This window comes from Onychomys torridus, chromosome 13 (assembly GCF_903995425.1).
Source record: "Onychomys torridus chromosome 13, mOncTor1.1, whole genome shotgun sequence".
NCBI classification, from domain to species: Eukaryota; Metazoa; Chordata; class Mammalia; order Rodentia; family Cricetidae; genus Onychomys; species Onychomys torridus.
In genome coordinates, this window is record NC_050455.1 from 3,440,377 (window position 1) to 3,462,591 (window position 22,215).

The window sequence follows — 22,215 nt, forward strand, 5'->3', positions numbered from 1 at the left end:
TTGGCATCCAAACACACTAGAGAGCTTCTGACCCATGTCCTTGCCCATGGCCTGTGTGCCCGCCCTTTCACCGGCAGATTTGGCCCATGGGAACTAGCTCTCAACACACTCTTCAGGGACGCTGGCCCTCGCTGGGCTGTTCTCACTTGTCCATATGGTAATAAAGGACTTACCTTACCCAAGGGTCGCTCGCTCATCTTGGTAGCAGGGGTGGTGAACAGCTTCCCTTGCAATTGTATGTACCACAACGATGATATTCTGAGCTGTGGAAACTGTCCTGCTGACTGACTCATGGATTGAAAATGGAACAGTTTGTTCCCCAGGCTCCTTATGATTAGGATTATGTCATCACCAGGAGAGGATACAGTGGGCTGTTTGCTTTGTCAAACCTGAGGACAATTTTAATATTTAATCCAGACTTCATGTGTGTGTACTGGTGCAGGTTCCTGCCATAAACTCAGTTGTACTGCCTTTATTACATTGCAAGTTTAATTATATATATGTTCCATTGTATGTATATTTAAAGGCTTTTTATGTGTATGGGTGTTTCACCTGCATGTATGTCTGAGTATGTGTGTGTGCCTGATGCCCTCAGAGGCCAGAAGAGGACATCAGATCCCCTGAAACATGGAGTTACAGAGGTTGTGAACGGTATGTGGATCCTGGGTCCTCTTAACTTCTGAGCCATCTCTCCAGCCCCCACTTAACAGTTTAATTAGAAAGTTAGTTACACAGATAAGGTGGCAGGTAATTTAAAAATAACTCCATAAGAGCCTCTATTCTAGTGCCTCAAATAGTCCTCGGCACATCGAGGTTCTCAAACAGTATTTGTGATATTTTGCATGAGAAGATGGATAGCATAGGTTTCAAGGCGTATTTGCCTTTTAATATTTTGGGGGAAGTCACCTGTAATGCCCACTAATCATAAGCAACATTTTTCCTGTTTACTTTCCTGTCTGTTTCATATAGCTTATCGTTTTGTATGTACTGTTTTGTGTTCTGCATTTTTAAAAGCCATAATGACAGGCGACTAGTTGTAATCACAAGTTTCAGATTGCCAGTCCTTTCCAGTTTTCTTATATGTCCCTCAGGTAGTGTCACCCCATCCGACTCGCCCGCATGAGGAACACAGGCTGAGAGGCAGCAGATCTTGCTGGTGATAACACAATTCTGTGATCAAGTCAAACATTTTACACTCTGCCTTTTCAAATAGCCTGGAGTGAGTGTTCCCCTTAGGGCTATTTTTGTAATAAATGGCTAAGTCATAATTTAGGTGACTATTACATATGGTAAGAGTCCATATTTCTCATTACACTCTTATTCCTGGATCTCTATAATATGGCATCATAGTAAGCACCTTTGTTGAACCCTGGCTCTTCATTTCATTTCTTTAGGATATACTCTTAGGAATTTCAGAGAGAGAAAGGGAGGGAGGGAGAGAAAGAGAGAGAGAGAGAGCGCCTTTCCAATTTTTTGTACCAATTTTCATTCACAGTCACTGTAAATGGTCTGGGTAAAACTTGTACTCACACTTCCACAGGAAATGAAGTCCATTTGAATGTGTTTTCTCTTTGCTCCAAACAATTTGATTTTGTTTTCTCTTGCTTTTGTTGTTGTTATTTGTTTTGTTTTTGAGACAGGGGCTCAGTATGTATCCCTGGCTGACCTGGAACCCACTGTGTAGCCAGGCTGGCCTCCACCTTACAGAAGTCCACCTGCCTCTGCCTCCTGAGTGATGGGACTGAAGGCGTGCCGTACCGTCCCTGGCACGTGAGTTCTGCCTCATACAGTCTGACTGTTTACTGCAATATGTAGCTGCCTCCCAAAACCAGATTCTCTAGTACAGTGGATTTTTGGCATTGTGTTCATGTGACTAAAGTCTTGGTTTAAAAAAGTTAACCTTAGAGAACCTTGTAACTTTTAAGTGAAGTTTTATGGATATACACTTTACTAACTTGAATGTGTGCTTAGAGAAATCATAGTATACACATTACTCTTAGTCTGATAATATTTCCTTTTTTCTTTTCCCCTTCCCTTTCTTTCCCATTCTTTCTCCCTCTTCCTCCTCCTTCTCTCACCGTGTCTTTAAAGAAACTTTTTTACATTTTAAGTATTGGCATGGGTGTCAGTGTGCCACACATACAGCACCTGTGGAAATCACAGGGCACCTTGTAGGGGTGAAGTGTTTCCTTCTGTCTGTCACTCAGGTGTTGGGGTTGAATCAGGTCCTCAAGCCTGGCGGTGAGTGCCTTTATCTCTTGAGCCATCTTGCCACCCTTGTGTGTTTTTTGTGGCAGGGAAGCAGATGGCTCATAGAGGGGCCAGTGTGCATTGTGGCCGCAGCAAACCCAGCCCTGCATGCTTGTGATTTAATTTGACGATGTAATAAACAGTCAAAGAAGGAAATAGTGCCTACCGCTAGGGATTAGGGTCTTCACATATTGTTGTAAAACTTAATAATGTTATATTAAAAACAGGACCGGTAGAGGGAGGGGTCCGAGGAGCATGGAAGACGGCCCCTGGCGTGTTCTTTGATCCGAGTTTGCCTGCTCATTTCCCCAGGTGCAGCTTCGGTAGGCAATGTTCCCGCTCATTCTGCTGTCTGGTCACGTCTCTCAGTCCATGACATCTGTCGTAGGCCTGACTTGGTGATCATGCCCCTGCTACAGCAGAAATTTAAAATATGCCATCTTAATAACTCGTGTGCCATTAATAAACCATTGAATTTGGAAAACAAACACATGATGTATTTTCCAGACGTATTGTGAAGTTGCAATGTTGAGTAAACTATACGGTATTACCATAGTGTCAGGGGAGGAGTAGGAGGCCGGGGTGGAACTGGTATAGCAGTCCATTTCTTCCTTGTTGGAAACTCCTTTCTGCTCTTTGTGGAGACGGTCACAGTTCTCTGCAAACTGCCGCTTTCACCCAGCCAGTGCGGTTTTGCATTTCTCTCTTTTTTAAGGTTGATTTTATTTTTATCGATGTATGTATGTGTAAGTACACATACTGCAGATGCGCATGTTGCTGCCTGATGTGGGTGCTGGGAACTGAACTCGTCCTCTATAAGAGCAGCAAGCCTCTCTCCTCCTTTTGCTGAAATGGGTTTTTTAAAATGAAAGACTTGTTTTTAGTCTGGGGTTGACTATGTGTAGGCAAAAAGGAGATTTTTGTTCGTTATTGTGGGGTATATTCCCTGTGGAAACACTATTTAAACCTTCAATTTATGTTTTGTTGGTGTTGGGGTTTTTTAGATGGTTTCTGTCTGAAGCCTTGGCTAACCTGAAGCCTTGGCTAAACTTTAAGCCAGGCTGCCCTGAGACTCAGTCTCACAAATTCAGGGATTACAGGTGAGACCTGGGATTACAGGTGAGGGCCGGATTACGGGTGAGGCTAGAATTACAGATGTAATTCCACCATACCTAGCTATACTGTAAACCACTGAAAACTGTAGTTACAAATAAGACATCAGTGCACAATTATGTAGTTAACAGGTTTGAAAATTTAAGAGAAACCTTACCATTGTATCGTAAGGAAGCCTGGCTTCTGGAGCTGCCCATGTAAGGCCCCCTTAGATTATTTTAAGAGTCTAGTGGGTAAGGGCTGTGTTTGCAGAATGATAGTTACCAAGAGTTGCTCTCGGGAGAGGCAGAAAATCATTTTAAGCAATTTATGTGCTCCAAAGACTGGCAAGTAGGAATCCTTTCAGGGATAGCTTCTTAAGAATAGCATAGACTTTGTTATTTAAAATAATTCCTTATTCATCACCTTCCCCAAGCTTATTTCTCAGGCTGTCCCCACTCTCTGCCAGGCACTGCTTTAGTGAGTGTCTTTACTCAGTATAAGATGTGGACACAGTCCAGAGGGGATGGATGGCCGAGCCCCCTCCAGCCCTGATACAGAGTTCCTCAGGGTTTGCGGTCTTCCCTGATCCGTTCGTGCACTGGCCCGTTCAGCAAGAACAGCTTAGACCCACTAGAGCTGCCGGCACGCACGCACGCACGCACGCACGCACGCACGCACGCACGCACGCGTGTGTAGGACCACCCACCAGTGCGTGGGCAGCTCTGCACACTGGAAGAAAGTTACTCCCTCTGTCCCAGCAGCCATCACTTGCCAGTTGTTCTTCAGCTAGGGATGGACCTCCTGAGCTTCTCCCACATCCATCTCGGAGCGTTGACTGGCTTGATCTTGTAGCTACTGTGAGTTTGTGAATGCCATAGCAATGTCATTTCACAACACTTCTCCCCATTCTCCAGCTCTTATGTTTTATCTGCCATCTCTTCCCCAGTGTTTCCCAAGCCTTGGGGATAAGATGCACACTTGGCCTGGACACTCAGTGTTCACTTACTGATGCCCACTGCAAACGGAAGCTCCCCTGACCAAGGTTAAGAGCTGCGGGTATAAACATAAATATTTTGAAGGCAATTTGACAGCTTGGCTCTTTAGAAAATAACAGTAGTAAGTGTCCCCTAAAGTCCTAAGACAATCCCATCCGTGGGGCTTTGACTAGGTGTGTGTTTCAGGCATGAGCTCCCTCCTCTGGAGCAGGTCTCACATCTGATCAGAAGGTGGTTGGTTACTCCCCTAGCTGTCATACCACTATTGCGCCCATGGGTATCTCGTGCCTGGCAAGTTCCACCACTAGAAAAGTCCGTTGACAACTTTTCGTCCCCTGTGGCTTGATTTCTTAATCACCCTCCTAATCATTGGGCTTGGAAAGAATGAACATCATTTTATTTGTTTTATTATTTGAGACAGGTCTCATGATCCCAGTTTGGTCTCCAAATCTCTGTATAGCCGAGGATGACCTTGAACTCCTCCAAGTGCTGGGACTGCAGGTATGAATAGTCATGCCCAGCTTATATGGTACTAGAGAGCAAACCCTTTGCATGCCACACAATATTCTATCAGCTGAGATACAGCTCTAGCCCCAGAGCTGGCATTTTAATCCCTTAGCAAGTGGGGTTGTCGAAGTGCTCAGGCTTCAGAGTTAGACTGTGTGTTCCCAACTCCCAGAACCCTGTCAGGAGGATGGCACTACTAAGTGGAACAACCATCAAGGTGGTTTCACATTTTATTTTCTCATCTCCTCTGCAGCATGGTCCCGCAGGGCATTTCCTAGGGTGCTGTCTAGCCTGTGAGATCTCTAGAGATGCAGAAAGAAAGTGTTGGGAGTAGCTCAAACTGAGATCTTTCAGAATAAATTTGATTTTTTTCCTTTGAATATTTTTCTACTAAAAATTAAGTTAAGAAGATTCCTTTAAGTGAATCTTTTATTGCATATTTTTAGCTGTCATCAAAGGTGGGCCACTTTTTACTGTTGGCTTGGAGTTTTTCTTTTTCGTTCATTTTGTGTTAGGGACATACTGTGACATGCTTGTGAGGTTAGAGACAACTTGTGGGAGTTGGTTCTTCTCTTCTTCTACCATGTCAGTCCTGGGGATAGAATGCAAATTGTCAGGTTTGGCAGCAAGCTCCTCTGCTTGCCGAGTCCTTTCGTTGGTCTAGAAGTCCAACACTTTGGATTGAAAATAGCTGTGAAGTCCTGTCTTGATATGACAGGAGAGAACTATGCAGCCTCTCAGCCAGCGAGGGGTGTGAGCTGCCATGCTGTCCAACAGCGGCTGGCCCAACACGGCTTCCCTTAGTACACTGAACCACCTTCACATGGAGACCAAGGCCTTCGTGGTGTGCATGGTAACAGCTTCCTGCACTGTAGTTAGAGAGCTTGAGATGCTGGACAAGACAGAGGGAACACACAGGCCTGTGTAGCAAAGCACTGTCACCCAATGAGCCAGCCAGCCCATGAGCCAAAAAATGCAGTAGGCTACCCCACCAGCCCATGAGCCATTTTTGCAGTAGGCTATCCCACATCCCACGAGCCATTCTTGCAGTAGGCTATCCCACCAGCCCATGAGCCATTTTTGCAGAAGGCTATCCCACCAGTCCATGTGCCATTCTTGCAGGAGGCTATCCCACCAGCCCGTGAGCCATTCTTGCAGAAGGCTATCCCACCAGCCCATGAGCCATTTTTGCAGTAGGCTATCCCATATCCCACGAGCCATTCTTGCAGAAGGCTATCCCACCAGCCCGTGAGCCATTCTTGCAGAAGGCTATCCCACCAGCCCGTGAGCCATTCTTGCAGAAGGCTTTTTTGCCGCTAGTCCCGCTAGTCCCTTTTAGTTCTCAGTGGCTGCCTTGGCACCATTTATTGTACCCCATGCACCCATGCACTCAATATAAAAATAAACTGTAGTTTAAAGATGAAAAGAAATTCAGTGTGTAAATTCCCTCCATTGTCTTTCTGAAAACAAATCCTCATCAGTTGGGTTTGGAATGTCCCAGAGAAACTTTAAAGAGTTTTTCTCCCTTGAAATGTTGGTCAGCACAGGGCTAGATGACAAACTGCTTCCTTGTAGTCTCAACAGGGTTCCCACCTTTGGTGACTCGCTGTGGTAGAGTGAAAAATTCAGAACCATTTTATGAGCGATGGTTCATTTTCAAAAACCAAACTATGGTTGTGAGATGAATATGAGGAACCCCATCTGAGGATTCCAAAAGATATCTTTTTTATTTGTGTACATTTTAACTTTCTGTTCTGGAACATTTCCTGCGTGTTGTACTGACTTCTGATAACTACCATGGACTGCCTGAGGTGCGCTGACTTATACACAGGTTTATTTTGCTCACAGTGTTGAGGTTCAGGTACCTAGCATTGGCCTTAGTTTAGTTCTGGTGAGGGCCGTCTATGCTCCTCAGATCATGGTAGATATCAAGAGAGGATCAGGTGATCACACAGCAAGACAGGAAGCAGAGAGGGACTGCAGAGGCCAGGCTCAACATCTATGAGTGCCTGCTGTACCCATGTGTGAGCCTGAGAGGACAGCCGTGAGTGCCTGCTGTACCCATGTGTGAGCCTGAGAGGACAGCCGTGAGTGCCTGCTGTACCCATGTGTGAGCCTGAGAAGACAGCCGTGAGTGCCTGCTGTACCCATGTGTGAGCCTGAGAGGACAGCCGTGAGTGCCTGCTGTACCCATGTGTGAGCCTGAGAGGACAGCCGTGAGTGCCTGCTGTACCCATGCTGTGTGGTTGATGGACGGGACATCAGGAGAGAAAATGCCTCTGCTGGACTGGTGTCAACATGTTTTTCCATTTAAATGATAAGATGGTATGTGAACTAACAGGCAAGACTTGGTACCATGAATAATTAATTCCTGTGGTTCTTAGGAAGCTAATTTTAGCCAAGATGATGAAGCAGAAGCAGAGGTGGATAGAGTGGCTGAGCTGCAGGCAGGGGTGGGAAATGGCCAGTGTTGAAACCCATCTGCTCTGGAGAGCAGGGCCCTCGCTCCTCACTGACCCCTGCACTGCCTGCCAAGAAAGACACCGGAGTGCAGTTAGCAGAGCCCAGCAGCTGGGAGCCTGTGCCACATCTGGACTCTAGGTGTGCTGTAGAGTGAGAACGAACAGCTGGTGTTTGGAGGGTGATATAGTCACAACACAGACCTCCCAGCCAAGGCGTGTGTGTGTGTGTGTGTGTGTGTGTGTGTGTGTGTGTGTGTGTGTGTGACACAGACCCCCAGGTAAGGCTGGGGTGTGAGTGTGACATAGACCTCTAGGTAAGGCTGGGGTGTGAGTGTGACACAGACCCCCGGCTAAGGCTGAGTGCTGCTTGGGTTCTTCACAAGTGAGCTGACATTCCTGTCTGTCATGTTGCTGATTTGTGTGCCCTCCTAAGTGGGGACAGGCAGCTGGAAGGCGGCTAAGGCTGGGCAGAAGTGTGCCAGCAGGTTAGCACTCCACATAAATACCGTCTTCATGTCTCCCTCATGCACACCTCTCCACGCGAGCCCATGCACGTATTTTGACCGTGGCTCGCCCTCTGACAGTCTGTCTCATGTAGGATATCCCTCAGGAGAGGTGTGGATGTTCATACACACTGGGGCTCACTTTCTCTCCCTTACACATACACACACACACACACACACACACACACACACACACACACTTCATGTTGGGCACAATCTAATACATTTTTAGTAGGGGGATATACTGGCCATGTATTTACATAGTGAAAAATTAGCAACATTTTTGTTGTTGTTTTGTTTTGTTTCCATTTAGGAGCACCGGACTTTCTTTTCCTCGTACAATTTACAGAGATCTGGGTTTTGCATTGGTTTCTAGTGTGGATGGAGGAGACTCTATGTTCTTGTATGTTTTTGACTCCCTTGGCGTTGACTGGTCTCTTCTTGGGCTTACTGCAGAATTGGCCAATGACAGTGTCCCAGTGGGGAATGAGTGTGTCATGGGGGTGTTCTCAACCTTGGGTGATGAGTTTGAGAGTTCAGACCAGGTGGTGGCACCCTTTGATCTGTTCTACAAATAAAACTGACTTCATGTGTGTCTTGTTTTCTGTTTTGTTTTGTTTGTTTTGAAGTAGGATCTTGCTCTATATCTCAACTGTGAGATCCTCCTGCCTCTGCCTCCCAAGTACTGGTATTGCAGGCCTGCACTACCATGCCCTGCCCTTACATGTGTAAAGTTTGGATTCAGCTTTGCATATTAAAAATGGATCACCACCCTCCTTTGGCTGTGCTTTAGCAATGTTAGTGTAGCTTTCTATTTATATCTTTATATTGACTGTCAGCTCCTTGGTGGCCACAATTTAAAAGTTTATTAAGGCAGCCTGTTATAACCGAGCACTGAGACCTCCCTGGCTTTGAAGAGTCAGAGGTAGAGTCAGGAAGCATCTCGCCTCTTCAAATTCTTGGCACAATTTAATCTGCTTGCTTACCTTACCTCTGTCCAGCGAATGGAGTACGGAACGATATGTCCTGTTTTACCAAATGCTTTTAAAGTAAGACTCCCAATAAAATGTTTTTGTTTGTTTCTTTGACAGAAATCATAGTCCATTAATGAGTTTTGGGGCCAGCTTTGTCAGCTTTTTGGTAAGTTGATATCAAAAGAGGCATTGCTATAAAACAGTATAAACTAATACTTGTTTGCCTGCCGGCTCTGTAGACACTACTGTAGAAAAGCTAGTTTTTTCCCCATTATCCAATGTCTGTGAGATAAATGTTCTTCCCCAATTTTAAAATTAAAATGCTTATATATAATTTTTGAGTGTTATATTTTTTTCCAACCTGACTTTTTTTAGAACAAAAAATCTAACTGAAAGTCCTTCAAAGATTAAGATAGTGTGTGACAAGAGGAAAAGTCTTTGGTAAGAACGGTCAGTTCCAAACCTGAGTAGTAGCAGCCTAGCAGATGAATTCAGTGAGCGAGCTACAGCATTGCTGTACTGCTGCTGGGGGGGGGATGGGGGGAGGGACGGGGGGAGATGGGGAGAGGGGGGGGGGGATGGGGGGGATGGGGAGACAGGGGGGAGATGGGGGGAGAGGGGATGGGGAGATGGGGGGGAGATGGGGAGACGGGGGGGGGGAGACGATAGGGAGAGGAGGAGATGGGGGAATAGGGGAGTCAGGGGGAGGGGGGTGGATGAGGAAATGGGGCAGATGGCTTATGGTAGTGTTTCCAGTCAACTGGTCAGTATAAGAAGTGGGATGCTTTTGTTTTTCAGAAATGCTTGTCACACAAACTAGTTTTAAAGATGTTTTTTAAAAACATCATCATAGAATTGTGTAATGGGGAAATTGTGCTGAGTAAATACTAAAAGGAGAGAAAATTTAGAATCAAGATTGAGAAAGCTAGCAGCCAGTGACATGCTGTGGACAGCCCGCCTGGTCCTTGGCCAGGACCAGTAAGCTGGGTTTTCACTCAAGCTATTGATTTTCTCTTAATGAAACAAGTTTTAAGGCCTCCTCTTTGTAGAAATGCTAGCTCCATACCGAGGGGAGATTGTTCTAGATGGAACTGTAACATTAGTGTCTGTCTTAGTTAGTTTTTCTGTGGCTGGAAAAAATACCAGTCAAAAGCAGCTGAAGAGGGGAGGGTTGCTTGTGGGTCACAGTTTGAGGTTTTAATCCATAATGGTTAGGGCCAGCCTGGGAAAGGTAGGAGATCCCCCTCCCTCCCTCCCTCCCCCCTCCACTCCCCTACCCACCCACCCACCCTCCCTCCCTCCCCCCTCCACTCCCCTACTCACCCACCCACCCTCCCTCCCCCTCCCCCCTCCACTCACCCACCCTCCCTCCCTCCCCCCTCCACTCCCCTACCCACCCTCCCTCCCTCCCTCCCTCCCCCCTCCCTCCCTCTCTCAAAGATTTGTTCATTATGTTCTACCTGAATATATGCCTGCAGGTCAGCAGAGGGCGCCAGATCTCATTACAGAGGGTTGTGAGCCACCCTCTAGGGTTGCTGGGAATCGAACTCAGGACCTCTGGAAGAGCAGTCAGTGCTCTCAACCACTGAGCCGTCTCTCCAGCCCCGACTATTATTTTATTAGCATTATTTTGTTCAGTATTTAAGCCAGATATCCATCAGTAGGTCGAGTGAACTTTTGCATGGGACACTGTCATAAAATCTGAGTCAACAATGAGAGCGTGTCTATTAACTTTTAGAAAGAGTGTAAGAGACAACTACAAGGACATGCACCACGATATACTTTTTCACGCTGGCAGAATGGCGGCATAGTCTTGTTTTCTGAGATTATAGTTCTTTAGTGACTAGCGTATACTGCAACAGTGTGAACCCTTTCGCTTGAGAATAACTGATTGCTTTTCCCAGTGTGGCATCTCATGGTGACAAAGCCTGAGGTTCCTGAGCTCACTGACTCACTCGTCCTTTCTGTTTCCCGGAAGAACGCCATGATGACATTCGAGGAAGAGAAGATGCAGGTGGCGTGCGATGACTTAAAAACCACGGAAAAGCTGTGTGAAAGTGAGGAGGCCGGAGTCATCGAGACGATTAAGAATAAAATGAAGAAGAACGTAAGTGCCTCGGCTCTAGCTTGTGGGTGTTACCATTCCCTAAGCAGGGGTGCTGAGCTGTCTGAGAAGGGAGAAAGCTACATAAAGGCAGAGGCAGGCAGGCAGCATGTGATGTGGCTGCCAACTGTAGGCTCTTCCCTTGATCCCCTCAGTGATGGAATGCAACACGGAATTGAAGATCAAATAAACCCCTTTCCTAAGTTGCTTTTAGTTAGGTTAATTTATCACAGCAGAAATGACAGCAGTGTAGCTCTGGGGGAGGCTCTTGAGGTGAAGGTTTCCTGTGTCCGATTAAACACACAGGGATGGTAGCTGATAGAATAATCATGTGTTGGCATGTTTCTGGAATCCAGCTGTTGACCTAAGCTTTCTGGGAGTTGCTGCCTTTGCTTATAAGCGAAGTCTCAGTAAAGTCACCGTCCAGGCTGAGGAGACATTTCAGTTGTGAAGTGCTTGCTGTATACACATGAGGACTTGAGCTCAATCCCCAGAACCCACAAAACAGGCCAGGTGTGATGGCATGCACTTACAACCCCAGCATCAGGGAGGCACAGATGGGTCAGCCTAGCCTAACCAGTCTATAAGCAAGGTGTGGTGTGGTGAGATACCTCACTGGGTAAAGGTGCTTGCTGCCAAATCTGATTGCCTGAGTTCAGTCAGCAGGGCCCATGTGGTAGAAGGAAAGAATTGACTACCACTGGCCCCTACGTGCATGTACACACAGACACATACACACACGTAGGCACTCACACATAGACACATACACATACACACAGACACAGTGGATGGCTACAGTGTTGTACTTCACATTTTACCTGGTAATAATGTTTTCTCTAACTGGAAGTTTATTCCCATGCTGGCCCAGGTCATCCCTGCGCTGTATCACCAACATTGTGGTGGCCTCACAGCCTAAACGCAGCGCTGCATGCTGCAGCTGCAGGAGCTCCTCAACCCTCTGGCGACCCTGCATGCTAGATGCTGTTGCCCGAAGGACAGATGGAACATGTGGACATTTTCTGTACCAGAGACTGCTGGGGCTGGACACGGAGCAACAGTGACCCTGATGGATTATGTTAAAGTTGAATAAGACAAGGGAAATGGTCATTCTGTGTTTTCACATGCATTGTTGACATACATGGTGGAAACACGTATTTCTTACGCCACTCGGAAGCTATGTACAGTTACTTCAGCCTGTCCGGGTACTTTGTAGTAAGAAGGTGGTAGTCTGTGTCACAGAGGGTTTTCTCATTCCGTTTAGAAATATCCTTATGACAAAGACTAGCATTAGAAATGTAATTTGACTTTTTTTTTTTTTTTTTTTTTTTGCTTCCATCTCTTAAATTTCAGGTATGGTTTCTGATTTAGTTAGAGGTAATTTTTGATTTCAGGATTATTCTGATTAGGCTGTGTAACAAGTTTCTCACCCTTGCATTTCAGTTACCCACTGCGAAGGATGCACCCTAATATTAATGTTCCCAAATGGCCTTTCAGAGGGTTGGGGATTTAGCTCAGTGGTAGAGCGCTTGCTTAGCAAGCACAAGGCCCTGGGTTCGATCCTCAGCTCTGGCAAAAAAACCAAACAACAACAACAACCAAAAAAATGGCCTTTCAGGATGTCTGCTGTGTGGGGTGTATTATGTACTAACACCTTCATGTGCATTACAATTTTACATTGGAGAAAAGATGGCCTACTAGCTTTTATTGTCATTTTTCATGTTTCTCATAAATCCCATCTCCATCATTTACAGTATGGTGCTGCATTACAGTGTTCTGTAGGACAGCAAATTGTTGACAGAGCTGGAGTGAAGCGGCATGAGACCCCAGGCCTCCAGTATAACCTGGTCTTGCTTTAGAGCGGCCTCCAGGCTCTGCAGTTCCCCTGGGACTCACCTTGTACCGTGGAGCTGTAGATGTGGACATTGGCAGGCTATGTTTTTCTCGGGTGTGATTTATGATGTTTACTTTCTCTTCACAACACAGGTTGATGCCCGCAAATCTGCCCCCTCAATGGTTGATCGGCTTCAGAGGCAAATCATTATTGCTGACTGCCAGGTCTACCTGGCTGTGTTGTCATTTGTGAAGCAAGAGCTGTCAGGTAAGTGGAGCAGTTTTAATGCTGGCACTGTTCTGTGCACACATTTTTAATGCTGGCACTGTTCTGTGCACACATTTTTAATGCTGGCACTGTTCTGTGCACACATTTTTAATGCTGGCACTGTTCTGTGCACACATTTTTAATGCTGGCACTGTAAATTTGTTGCAACTCTGTGGGTTTGGTATCCTGACTACTTGGGGAGTCAGGCAACACCTTGAGCTGCTTAGGACAGCTGGCTGGAGCTGCAAAGAGACAGCACAGCCCTGGAAGGGAAGTCTTTCTGACTGCTCAGGAGAGTCAGGCCTGGAACTGCTTTAGCAGGGAAGGGTATCCTGACTGCTCAGCAGAGTCAGGCTATACCTGGTGTGGTGGGGGATGGTCTCCCTGCAGGGTAAAGCAATCCTGCTCCTCTCCTGGAGAGCTGCTACAGCTGAGCTTTGCTCAGCCCCCACTTAAGGGGGCTTCCTAGCAGAGCTCTGCTTCTCCGGCCTAAGATGTTCCTTCTTTTGCTTCACTTTGTGAAAGGGGAAACCCCTGCAGAAGTGTAGCAATCTCCTCGGGCTCAGGAGAAAAGTGTTACTTTTTCAGCTCTCTCTGGCTCTGACCACTAAGGGACATTCCAGCAAGGTTTTTCTGTTCAGCTGCTTCTTGCTCTGTCCACTATGGGTCTTCTCAGAAAGGATCTTCTCTACGCCAGTGAGTGAAGATCTTCACACCCAAAACGCTTTTGAGAAAGAGATTTATTTGGGAAGGAGGAGTCCAGGAGAGTAACTGCCTCTACCAGGGTGGAGGGAACAGCCCACAACTGATCAGGCAGGGCAGTTTATATAGGATCTCTTGGGGGCGGATCTCTTGGGGGCGAAGTCAACCAGTGATTGGTTAGTTTTTTTCTGCCCAGGGATTGGCCAGTTTTGTGGGGTAGGGGTAGAGATGGCCCTGATTTCAGAGCCAAACTGTGTTTCTTTTACTGGCCTTTCTTGGCTTTTTGACACTGCCTCTAAGGCCAGGGCACATTTCTCTCCCTGACTCTGATTCCAGGGACCAAGAGTGTTTCTTTGGTACTGGTTTCAGAGTCAGGACATGTTTCCTGGGTTCTGGGTTTGTGGGTAAAGTATTCATTTCTCTGGCTCAGGTCCCAAACCCAGGCTGTGTTTCTTTCCCTGGTGCTGTGCCCCAGGGCCAGGGTTCTACTGTCCTGCTCTGTGATTGGTTGGTTTCACAAGTCAGTTGGCCAGGGCCAGAGATGGCTCTGATCTGAGCCAAACTGTGTTTCTTTCCATAGCCTTATCTGAACCATCCTTCCCTAATTCTGGGCTGCAGGGTCAGGGTGGCTTTCTCTAGGCAGCCCCTTTCCCTACAGTCACTGTTCCATGGACACATTTTTAATGCTGTTCACTATTCTATGGACACAATTAGTAATGTTCTTTTTTTTTTTTTTTTTTAATATATACATGGCAGAGCTTGGGGGGCAGTGGCTACTGACTTGTTACTTAGGAGATTGAAACTGTGAGAGCTTAATGTGTGCTCATCAACACCATTTGGTCCTGAATTCTGCGTCACAGTCTTCAGTCTTAAGATAGTTTTGTCTTTCTTAGAGAAATTGCTTGTCTTTTATGTGGGGGCATCTTGGTCATCAAGTTGTACATGTTTTTCTTTAAAGTGAAATCAAACTGGTTTAAATTTAGCTTCTCAGGAAATGGTTGTGAACTCCTTCAGTGTCAAGTATATCAGGAACAATTCCCACTGTTCTGAGTGGGGTGTCATGTGGCTTCTGCGGAGTGTAAACTACATTGTCACTGCCCAGCACTCGGCAGGCTTTCCTTTCCTGAGTGGGAGGGTTCAGATGAGTCTGGCAGGGCATGCCGTGGGACCGATTTCCCAGTGTGCTTGTGTCTCTTGGATGCTGACAGCAGAAACCTGCCCCTTTGACCAGACAGGATTTATATACAGGGGAAATAAGAGAAGAAAACACTAAGTGGAAATCAGTTCAAATGCATTCTCAGAAACACATTTTCTCTTAAAATTTAAATGAAGATTCCCCACCCCCCGTGAAATATAGTTTATACTTTTCTTTCTAGACAACTGGAAATCATTTCTTCCCTTTTTCTTCTGCGTCTGATTCTGTCTCCTACTTGATGCTGTTTCTGTTCAGCTTAAGTTGAAAGAAAATTTAACTCTTTATTTATTTTTGACTTCTAACATTTAAACTTCCAAACATCTTTCTTTCTTTCTTTCTTTCTTTCTTTCTTTCTTTCTTTCTTTCTTTTTTTTTTTGGTTTTTCGAGACAGGGTTTCTTTGTGTAGCTTTGCATCATTCCTGGAACTCACTTGGTAGACCAGGCTGGCCTCGAGCCTCGAACTCACAGAGATCCACCCGGCTCTGCCTCCCGAGTGCTGGGATTACAGGTGTGCGCCACCACTGCCCGGGCGCATCTGTCTTTCTTTGAAAATATGTCCTCAAAGCACATCTGCTTTTACCATTTGTTCTGGTTCTTTTTTGTTGTTTTTTCTTCCCTGTGACTTTTTCTTGTTTCTCTCTCAACACCTGCCTCACAAGGCAATTCTGACATGCTGAGAGCTCACCACGAGTGTGAGGCAATCAAGGTGAAGTACCCACCCCATCCCACCCCATCCCTCATCCCCCCCATCAGAACTGTGCAGTGACTGAGCGCAGCACTCACTCTTTACCTGAGACACCGCAATCATGACAAGTTCTTGATCACTTGTCATTTTGCATCCTTTTTCTGATGCCCAAGAATTCTGTTGGGGAACTCATTTTAGCAGTTAAGAAAGCGATCTTGTCAGGAGTGGTGGTTCACGCCTTTAATTCTAGCACTTGGGAGGTAGAGGCAGGCAGATCTCTGTGACTCTGAGGCCAGTCTGGACTAGTTCCAGGACAGCTAGGGCTATATAAAGAGACACTGTCTCAAGAATTAAAAAGTATAAAGAAAATGTCTAAGACAGAGGGTAACCAGGGGTGTTGGTACACAAATCCCAGCTACTTGGGATTGACCAAGCATGGAGGGTCCCTTGAGCCCAGGAGTTCAGGACCAGCCTGGGCAGCAAAAGAGCACACCTCTCTGCCTCCCCTCTCCTCCCCAATTTCATTTTTATTTCTGTATGTTGAGTACGTGTTGAATACCCTTGGAGACCACAGAGGGCATCGGAGCTCGAGTTAGAGGTGGTTTTGAGCTGCCTGACATGGCGCGGGCTACTGAGCTCAGGTCTTTTGAAAAGCAGTACTCATTCTTAGCTGCGGGGCCATCTCTCCAGCCCGGGATGCTGCCTTGTAGAGAACAGAAGTTAGTCATAAAGAGGAGGATGGAGCAGATGCAGCCGAGTGTTTGTGTGAAAGCTGCCAAAGGTTGCAGAGTGGGTTCCTCTGCCCCTCATTGGCCCACTCAGCAGTATGGAGCTCCTGAGAGTGCCAGCACTGAGTGGGGTGAGCAAGCAAGGTGTGGGTTCCTCCTGCAGTGCAGGCTCCACAGACAGTACCTTTGTTTCCCAGTTAATCATCCCAATTAGAAAATGGCCAAGCATTGTTATAGAAATACTGAAAAGATTCTGTTTAAAAGACAAAATGTCAGGTTATCACCCCCTGATGTTTCCACCTGGAAGAAAGATCCTCTTTAAAGAATATTTTGTAATGAAATTGAATCTACAGTACTTTGTCTCACCTCTTCCTTGGGGATGGCAGTTTTGACAGTCTCCCTATGCCTGGGTTTCAGAATGTAATTACAAATCACAGCATATGTTTATTGTGTAGATGGGCTTGTGGGCATTTGTATGTTCTTTATTGTGCATGCCTTTTTCTTTCTTTCTTTCTTTCTTTCTTTCTTTCTTTCTTTCTTTCTCTCTTTCTCTCTTTCTTTCTTTCTTTTTCTTTGGTTTTATTAGTGGAGCGGAACCTATTTAACTCACTAATTGTGTGGTGATGCTGGGCTTGTGCCCAGGTCTCCCTGTGCTAAGCGGGTCCTTTCCTGAAATGCCATCTCTCAGGACACCTTTCTGGGCTTTGCTTCTCCCTCTCCCCCTCATCTGATGTTGACAAGGATGGTGTTTAGTCCTGCCTGTCACAGACATCTGACAGCATTCTGGGTTTCTCTGATTTATTAAATGACACACTGAATCTGAAGGGACAGTCTCACAGGCGGCTACCAGCCTTGGGTCCTGGCTGCTTGTTTTATGAAGAACTTAGTGTTTGCACCAAACAGTGAACAAACACTGCCAGCAGTGAGCTTTGCCCACATCATTCATGTACTTTGTTGTTGGGATTGGTCCTTGCTTGTGGTCTGTCTGCCTTTCTGGGTCTCACTCTATAGACCAGGTTGGTCTCTAATTCATCCTCCTCCTGCCCTGGATTATAGGCATGTCCATCATGCCTGACATCTTAGAACATTCTAGATGGATCCACTTATAGAAAAAAGTAAAACCACCGGCCTCTATCTTCAGAGCTCTTCCCTGTGAGCAGTGGGCACATACTGACCAGAGCCATACGTGGGCTAAGTCTGACTTTTTAAGGAGCACATCACCCCATCACCTCCCTCCACGTTCCAGTATGACTTTACACCTCTGTAACTACAATCGCTTTCTTCCCCCACTTTCTGCAGTGAGCATATGACTTGGTAGCTCATGTGGGAAACCTGCCTTGTGGCACTTGCCATGGGTTCATTTCCTTCCTCTGTCTGTGTTTGAAGACGCCTTGTCTATGGTTGCCGTGTTCTTGCTGAGTGAGTGCTCAAGTGGTTGTTCTGGCCTTTCCTTCCTTTCAGGAGGCCAACCTCATTTTCCTGCTTTGTCACCTAGCCCTGCTCAACTCGCTCCCTGCCCCCTCAGTCTGGCAGATTGTGCCACCGCCTCCTTGTAGCCCCACAATGCCGGTGTCCCCGACCCCGACATGCTCCCTGTTTTTAGTGTGTCTAGCCCCGCTCCCTGCTGCTGGAGCTGACCTTCTAGGGAGTGTTGCACCTGTGCTTGGACACCTCACTGGCCTGTGTCACAGGTAGAACCAAGTTCCTTTTGTGGTTGGCAGGTCAGACCCTGCCCCTTGGCATCCTGTGAGCTCATTCCTCAGGGTTCTTTGAAACAACCTTGGCAGCTTGTGTCTCAGTTTCCCCTCACTAGAAATGCACTTTGCCTCCCTCTCTTGCCCAGTCAGGTGTGGCCCAAGCCTTCCTCTTTCCTCACAGGCCTCGTCAGTCCTGTCTGTCTGGGTGACAAGAGGGGAACCTTGTGTGTGGCCCAGTGAGCGGCTGTCATGGTGTCTAGGTTGTCCTTCCTAAACCTGCTTCAGTGTGGGGCTGTAAAGCTCTCGGGGTAGGAACTGGCTGGTCTGTGTGCTGTTTTCCTCCTTACCCGTGTGTTTCAGCACTTCCTTGGAGTCTGGCTCTATGAGATGACAGGCGCCGATGGCCAGAGATGAAGGAGGGTGAATCTTGACCACAGAACTCGAGGTTCCGCTGGGGAAAGGATGAAAATTCTAACTCGGGAAGCTCCTGTGACCAGCAGGCATGGGGTTACAGAGGTTGCGCCAGGAACTAGTGGTTCTGGCCCATGAGGAAGGCCGAGGGTCTCTCCTGTCTCCTGAGTTACAGAGAATGACCAGGTGGGAGGGGCTAAGTGCTGGCCTCTAATCCCAGCACTTTGGAGACTGGGGCAGAAGGGTCAGATAGTCAAGGCTAGCCTAGGCCACAGTACAAGACTGCTCAAAACAGAAACAAACAAACAAAAAGTCCATCTCCTCCCCGTGTCTCAGATGCATGTTTGGGGCACTCCCTGGCACGTGGTGACTGTGCACTCTGTGAATGAAGGAGGAACAGAGGGAGGGCGCTGCCACTCAGGACATCAGTTGCCAGAGGAGTAGTGAGTCTGTCAGAACTCCCTTGTCTGTGGGTGAAGACAATGGGGAGGTGGGTTGGCCGGTGAGAGAACTAAGTCTCCTGTTGTGCTGGAAGGATGGTCATTTGGTGAAGTCCTTGCCTCCTAAGCATGAGGACTTGAGTTCCGTCCCTGGAATCCACGTCTAACGCTGGGCATCTGGGCATGGGAACACACTCCTCCCAGCTGTGATGGAGGACAGGCGGGCTTCTGAGGCCCACTAGCCACCCATCTCACCTACTCAGCAAGCTCTAGGCTGTCTCAAAGAAGGCAGATGACATTCCTGAGAAACAGTACCAAGGGTGTCCTCTGGCCTTCACATGTACATGCTCACACCCACACAACTATGCACCCTTCCCACAATCACTTAGATACATGCACAAACATGCACATGTGCACACAGTTAATCAGCTCTTTCCCTTTAAAGTCTGTTCCCTGGGTCTCAGAAGGGTGAGCCTGACCAATCTGCACTGTGGGCTCCTAAGACTCCTGCACACATGGTCCCTGAGAAGTTTCGTTGTGCCCTGATAGGCCTCTTGGCTGACGCAGCAATCCAAATCAGACCAAATTAGGAAAAGGCCCGGTTTAATGGGTAAAGTGTTCCTGGGTGATTCCCGGTCCCGCAGAGAGAGGAGACAAGGAAATGGGGATGAGAGACCGAAAGAACCACGCATCTGTTTTCTGGGATGTAGCTTATATCCCATGGGAGTGGTCTTGAGCCTCTCTGGGGGAGGAGCTGTGTTTGGTGGGCTTTGAAGGGGTGAGTTTAGGGTTTGGGTTTAGGGTATACTCTTAGGGGATAGGGGTGCCAGGGTGCCAAGGGTTGAGGTGGAGCTCCCACCCAAACATTCCAGACTCTTTGGGTATAGGGACACCAGTTCAAGTCTGACTACTTCCTGCAGACATGGGGTGATGTGAGGAAGAGTTGGGAATTGGTGAGCTCACATTCAGCAGGAGGTGTGAGCAGAGGAGCTTCTGGTTAGCTGTCATCCTGGAGACCTCAGGCATCTGTTTCTTGAGGAAGCAAAGAAGGCAAGTTTCTAGGAAAAACTAGATCATTAACATCTGCCCTAGTTGTTCTGTAAAGATGAATGCACAGAGCAGAAGAGCAGATAGGCCCTTTAGTGGGACATCTTGGAAAACCCGAGGGTGGAGAGTCCCGACTGCTGGACAGACCATGTATCCTGAATAGGTACCTGCTTGAGCCTGGAGAGATGGTACCAGCATGGATGTCCCAGGAAACTGGCAGCCGAGGCTGGTGAGGATCACAGTATAAGGCCCTGTCCATCGGGGCTCAAGAGACTAGAGCAATGTGAGGAGTACTCTGTTTCCTGGGAGAGTGGAGCAGGCTCAGGGCAGGTGGGTCTGTTGGTGTGGGGGCAGAGAGAGAGCTATCAGCATGTGAACAGAGAAGGGGCCTCAGAAGGGAGGTAGGGGAGGTACCCGGCAGTGGGGGAGTTTTGGCTAGGCAGTCGTGATTGAGGAGGAAGGGCCTTTCATAAAGGAGCTCAAAGGGCTCAGGCCTGTAGGGGAGTGTGGAGTGGCCCAGAGGCGGGTTAGGGCAATGTGGACAAGGGATGGCCAGGACAACCTGAATTCATTGGAGAGCTTGGTGAGCTGCTGTTTGATGAGTCCATTGGCCTTCTCAACCTTTCCTGAGGATAAAGGTGTCAACCATAGTTAGGAGGTAATGGAGTTCTTTAGGCCCCCAAAAGGCTGAGAACATTGTGACCAAGCAGAGTTGCAGGGCAAGCAGGTGTGACCAGAAAAAGAGTGTGAGAAGAATCGTCCTGCAAGAATGCAGGGAAGTGTCAGCGTCTCAAGTGGGAAGGAAGAGATCCTACCACCCCCATGACAGAAATTGTTGAGGGAACTGTAGGACCTGAGTGAGATGTCAAAACAGAATAGGTAGCTCCTGTGTCCAAGGGAAAGTCAGTGGACTTACCCACTGTCCAGAGCGTCACCCTAGGCTCCGAGATGGCAATGGGAGTCAGCAGGTCTAGGCCATGTCAGTTCTCCGCCAGGCTTAGGAGTCCTCAGTTGCCGGTGTTGGTGAGTCTGGACCTCCATGGCATGGCACAGGAGCCTGCACGGGGCATTTAGATCTTCAGTGTCCAAGCTGTCGGCAGACTGGGCACGGCCTCCTGGGCGGCTGCTGGCTCATTTCTGGCAGAGCTGACTTGGGCTGAGCTCCAGTGGGATGGAGCTTCGTGGCCGACTTCCCTTGTCCCCTTGTGAGGACCCTGGTGGCCTCAGGGCAGATGCTAAGGCTTGGGCTTGGAGCATATTCTGTTACGGACTTGTCTATTGGGATGACTCAGCTATCTCTTTTCAAGCATTAAAAGTATTAAAAGCTATTTTCACCAATTCCTGTAGGGGAGTTTGGGGATACTCCTCAACCTTTTTAATGTTGTAATATCTGATGCTGACTGAGAAATGAAATGGGTGGGAAGGCAGGAGTCTGGTGAGACCAAGTATGAGAAGAAACCGGGGAAGATTCGGGGGCGTTGGGCCAGTGTGTAGAAGGGAACCAGAATGTAGGTTGAGGCATTGAGAGATGGGGGGCCCAGTGTGGAGAGGGGAGGACAGGAAGGAGGGTAAGGAGGAGGAATTTGGTCTTAGATTTTGTGGCCTCAGGGAGGAGGGAGTTGGGCAGGTAGAGTTGGGGGGAGTGGGAGAAGGGCCATTGTCCCTGGCAGCATGGTCAGAGTAGAATTTGTAGGATCCCAGTTCCCAGATAGGCAGGAATCTAGAGGTGCCATGACCCTAGCCAACAAGATTGGTGCTGTGAGACATTGGCCTCTGAACGCAGAACCCCAAAACCATGGACGTAATTTGAATAGATTTTGTAAAGACCCCACAGGGGCATTTGGGGATCAGGCTTTGAATGGCAAGTGCTGTTTCTCAAGTCTATGCTGGGGACCCGAAGCCTAGTACAATGTGTCCACTGTGGTAAGTCTTGGGTCAAAAACCTAAGGGGTGGGGTGGGAAATTCCCTTCAACAGAACATCTTCTGGAGAAGGGGTCCCACAGAACAAAAGTAGACCTCTGCTCTGGAATGGGTCTTTGGCATAACACCCTGAAAAAACGAAGACTTGGGAAGGAAACTTATCCAGCTGGGAGCCAATCTCAGTCTGGTGGAGAGCAGGTGTGGGGAGAGGGGTGTTTCCTCGCCACGCAGCCCTAGGCCAGTGGAGAAAAAATCAGCCCTCCTTCCGTAGGACCTCCAGATGATACGTTTCTTGTACCCTGATAGGCCTTTTTGCTGACGCAGCAATCCAAATCAGACCAAATTAGAAAAAGGCCTGGTTTAATGGGTAAAGCGTTCCTGGGTGATTCCCCGCCAGCGG

General features: G+C 47.6%; 1 protein-coding gene across 1 annotated transcript in view; it reads left to right on the plus strand.

Moving 5' to 3' along the window:
* The window catches only part of Ttc39c (tetratricopeptide repeat domain 39C), an 84,602-nt gene that overhangs the window by 24,502 nt on the left and 37,885 nt on the right, over positions 1-22,215 (plus strand). Inside the window, exons 2-4 of the mRNA XM_036204964.1 lie at positions 8,904-8,952; positions 10,765-10,893; positions 12,874-12,988. Coding sequence (XP_036060857.1) covers positions 8,904-8,952; positions 10,765-10,893; positions 12,874-12,988 — 293 coding nt within the window. The remainder of the gene's footprint in view (positions 1-8,903; positions 8,953-10,764; positions 10,894-12,873; positions 12,989-22,215) is intronic.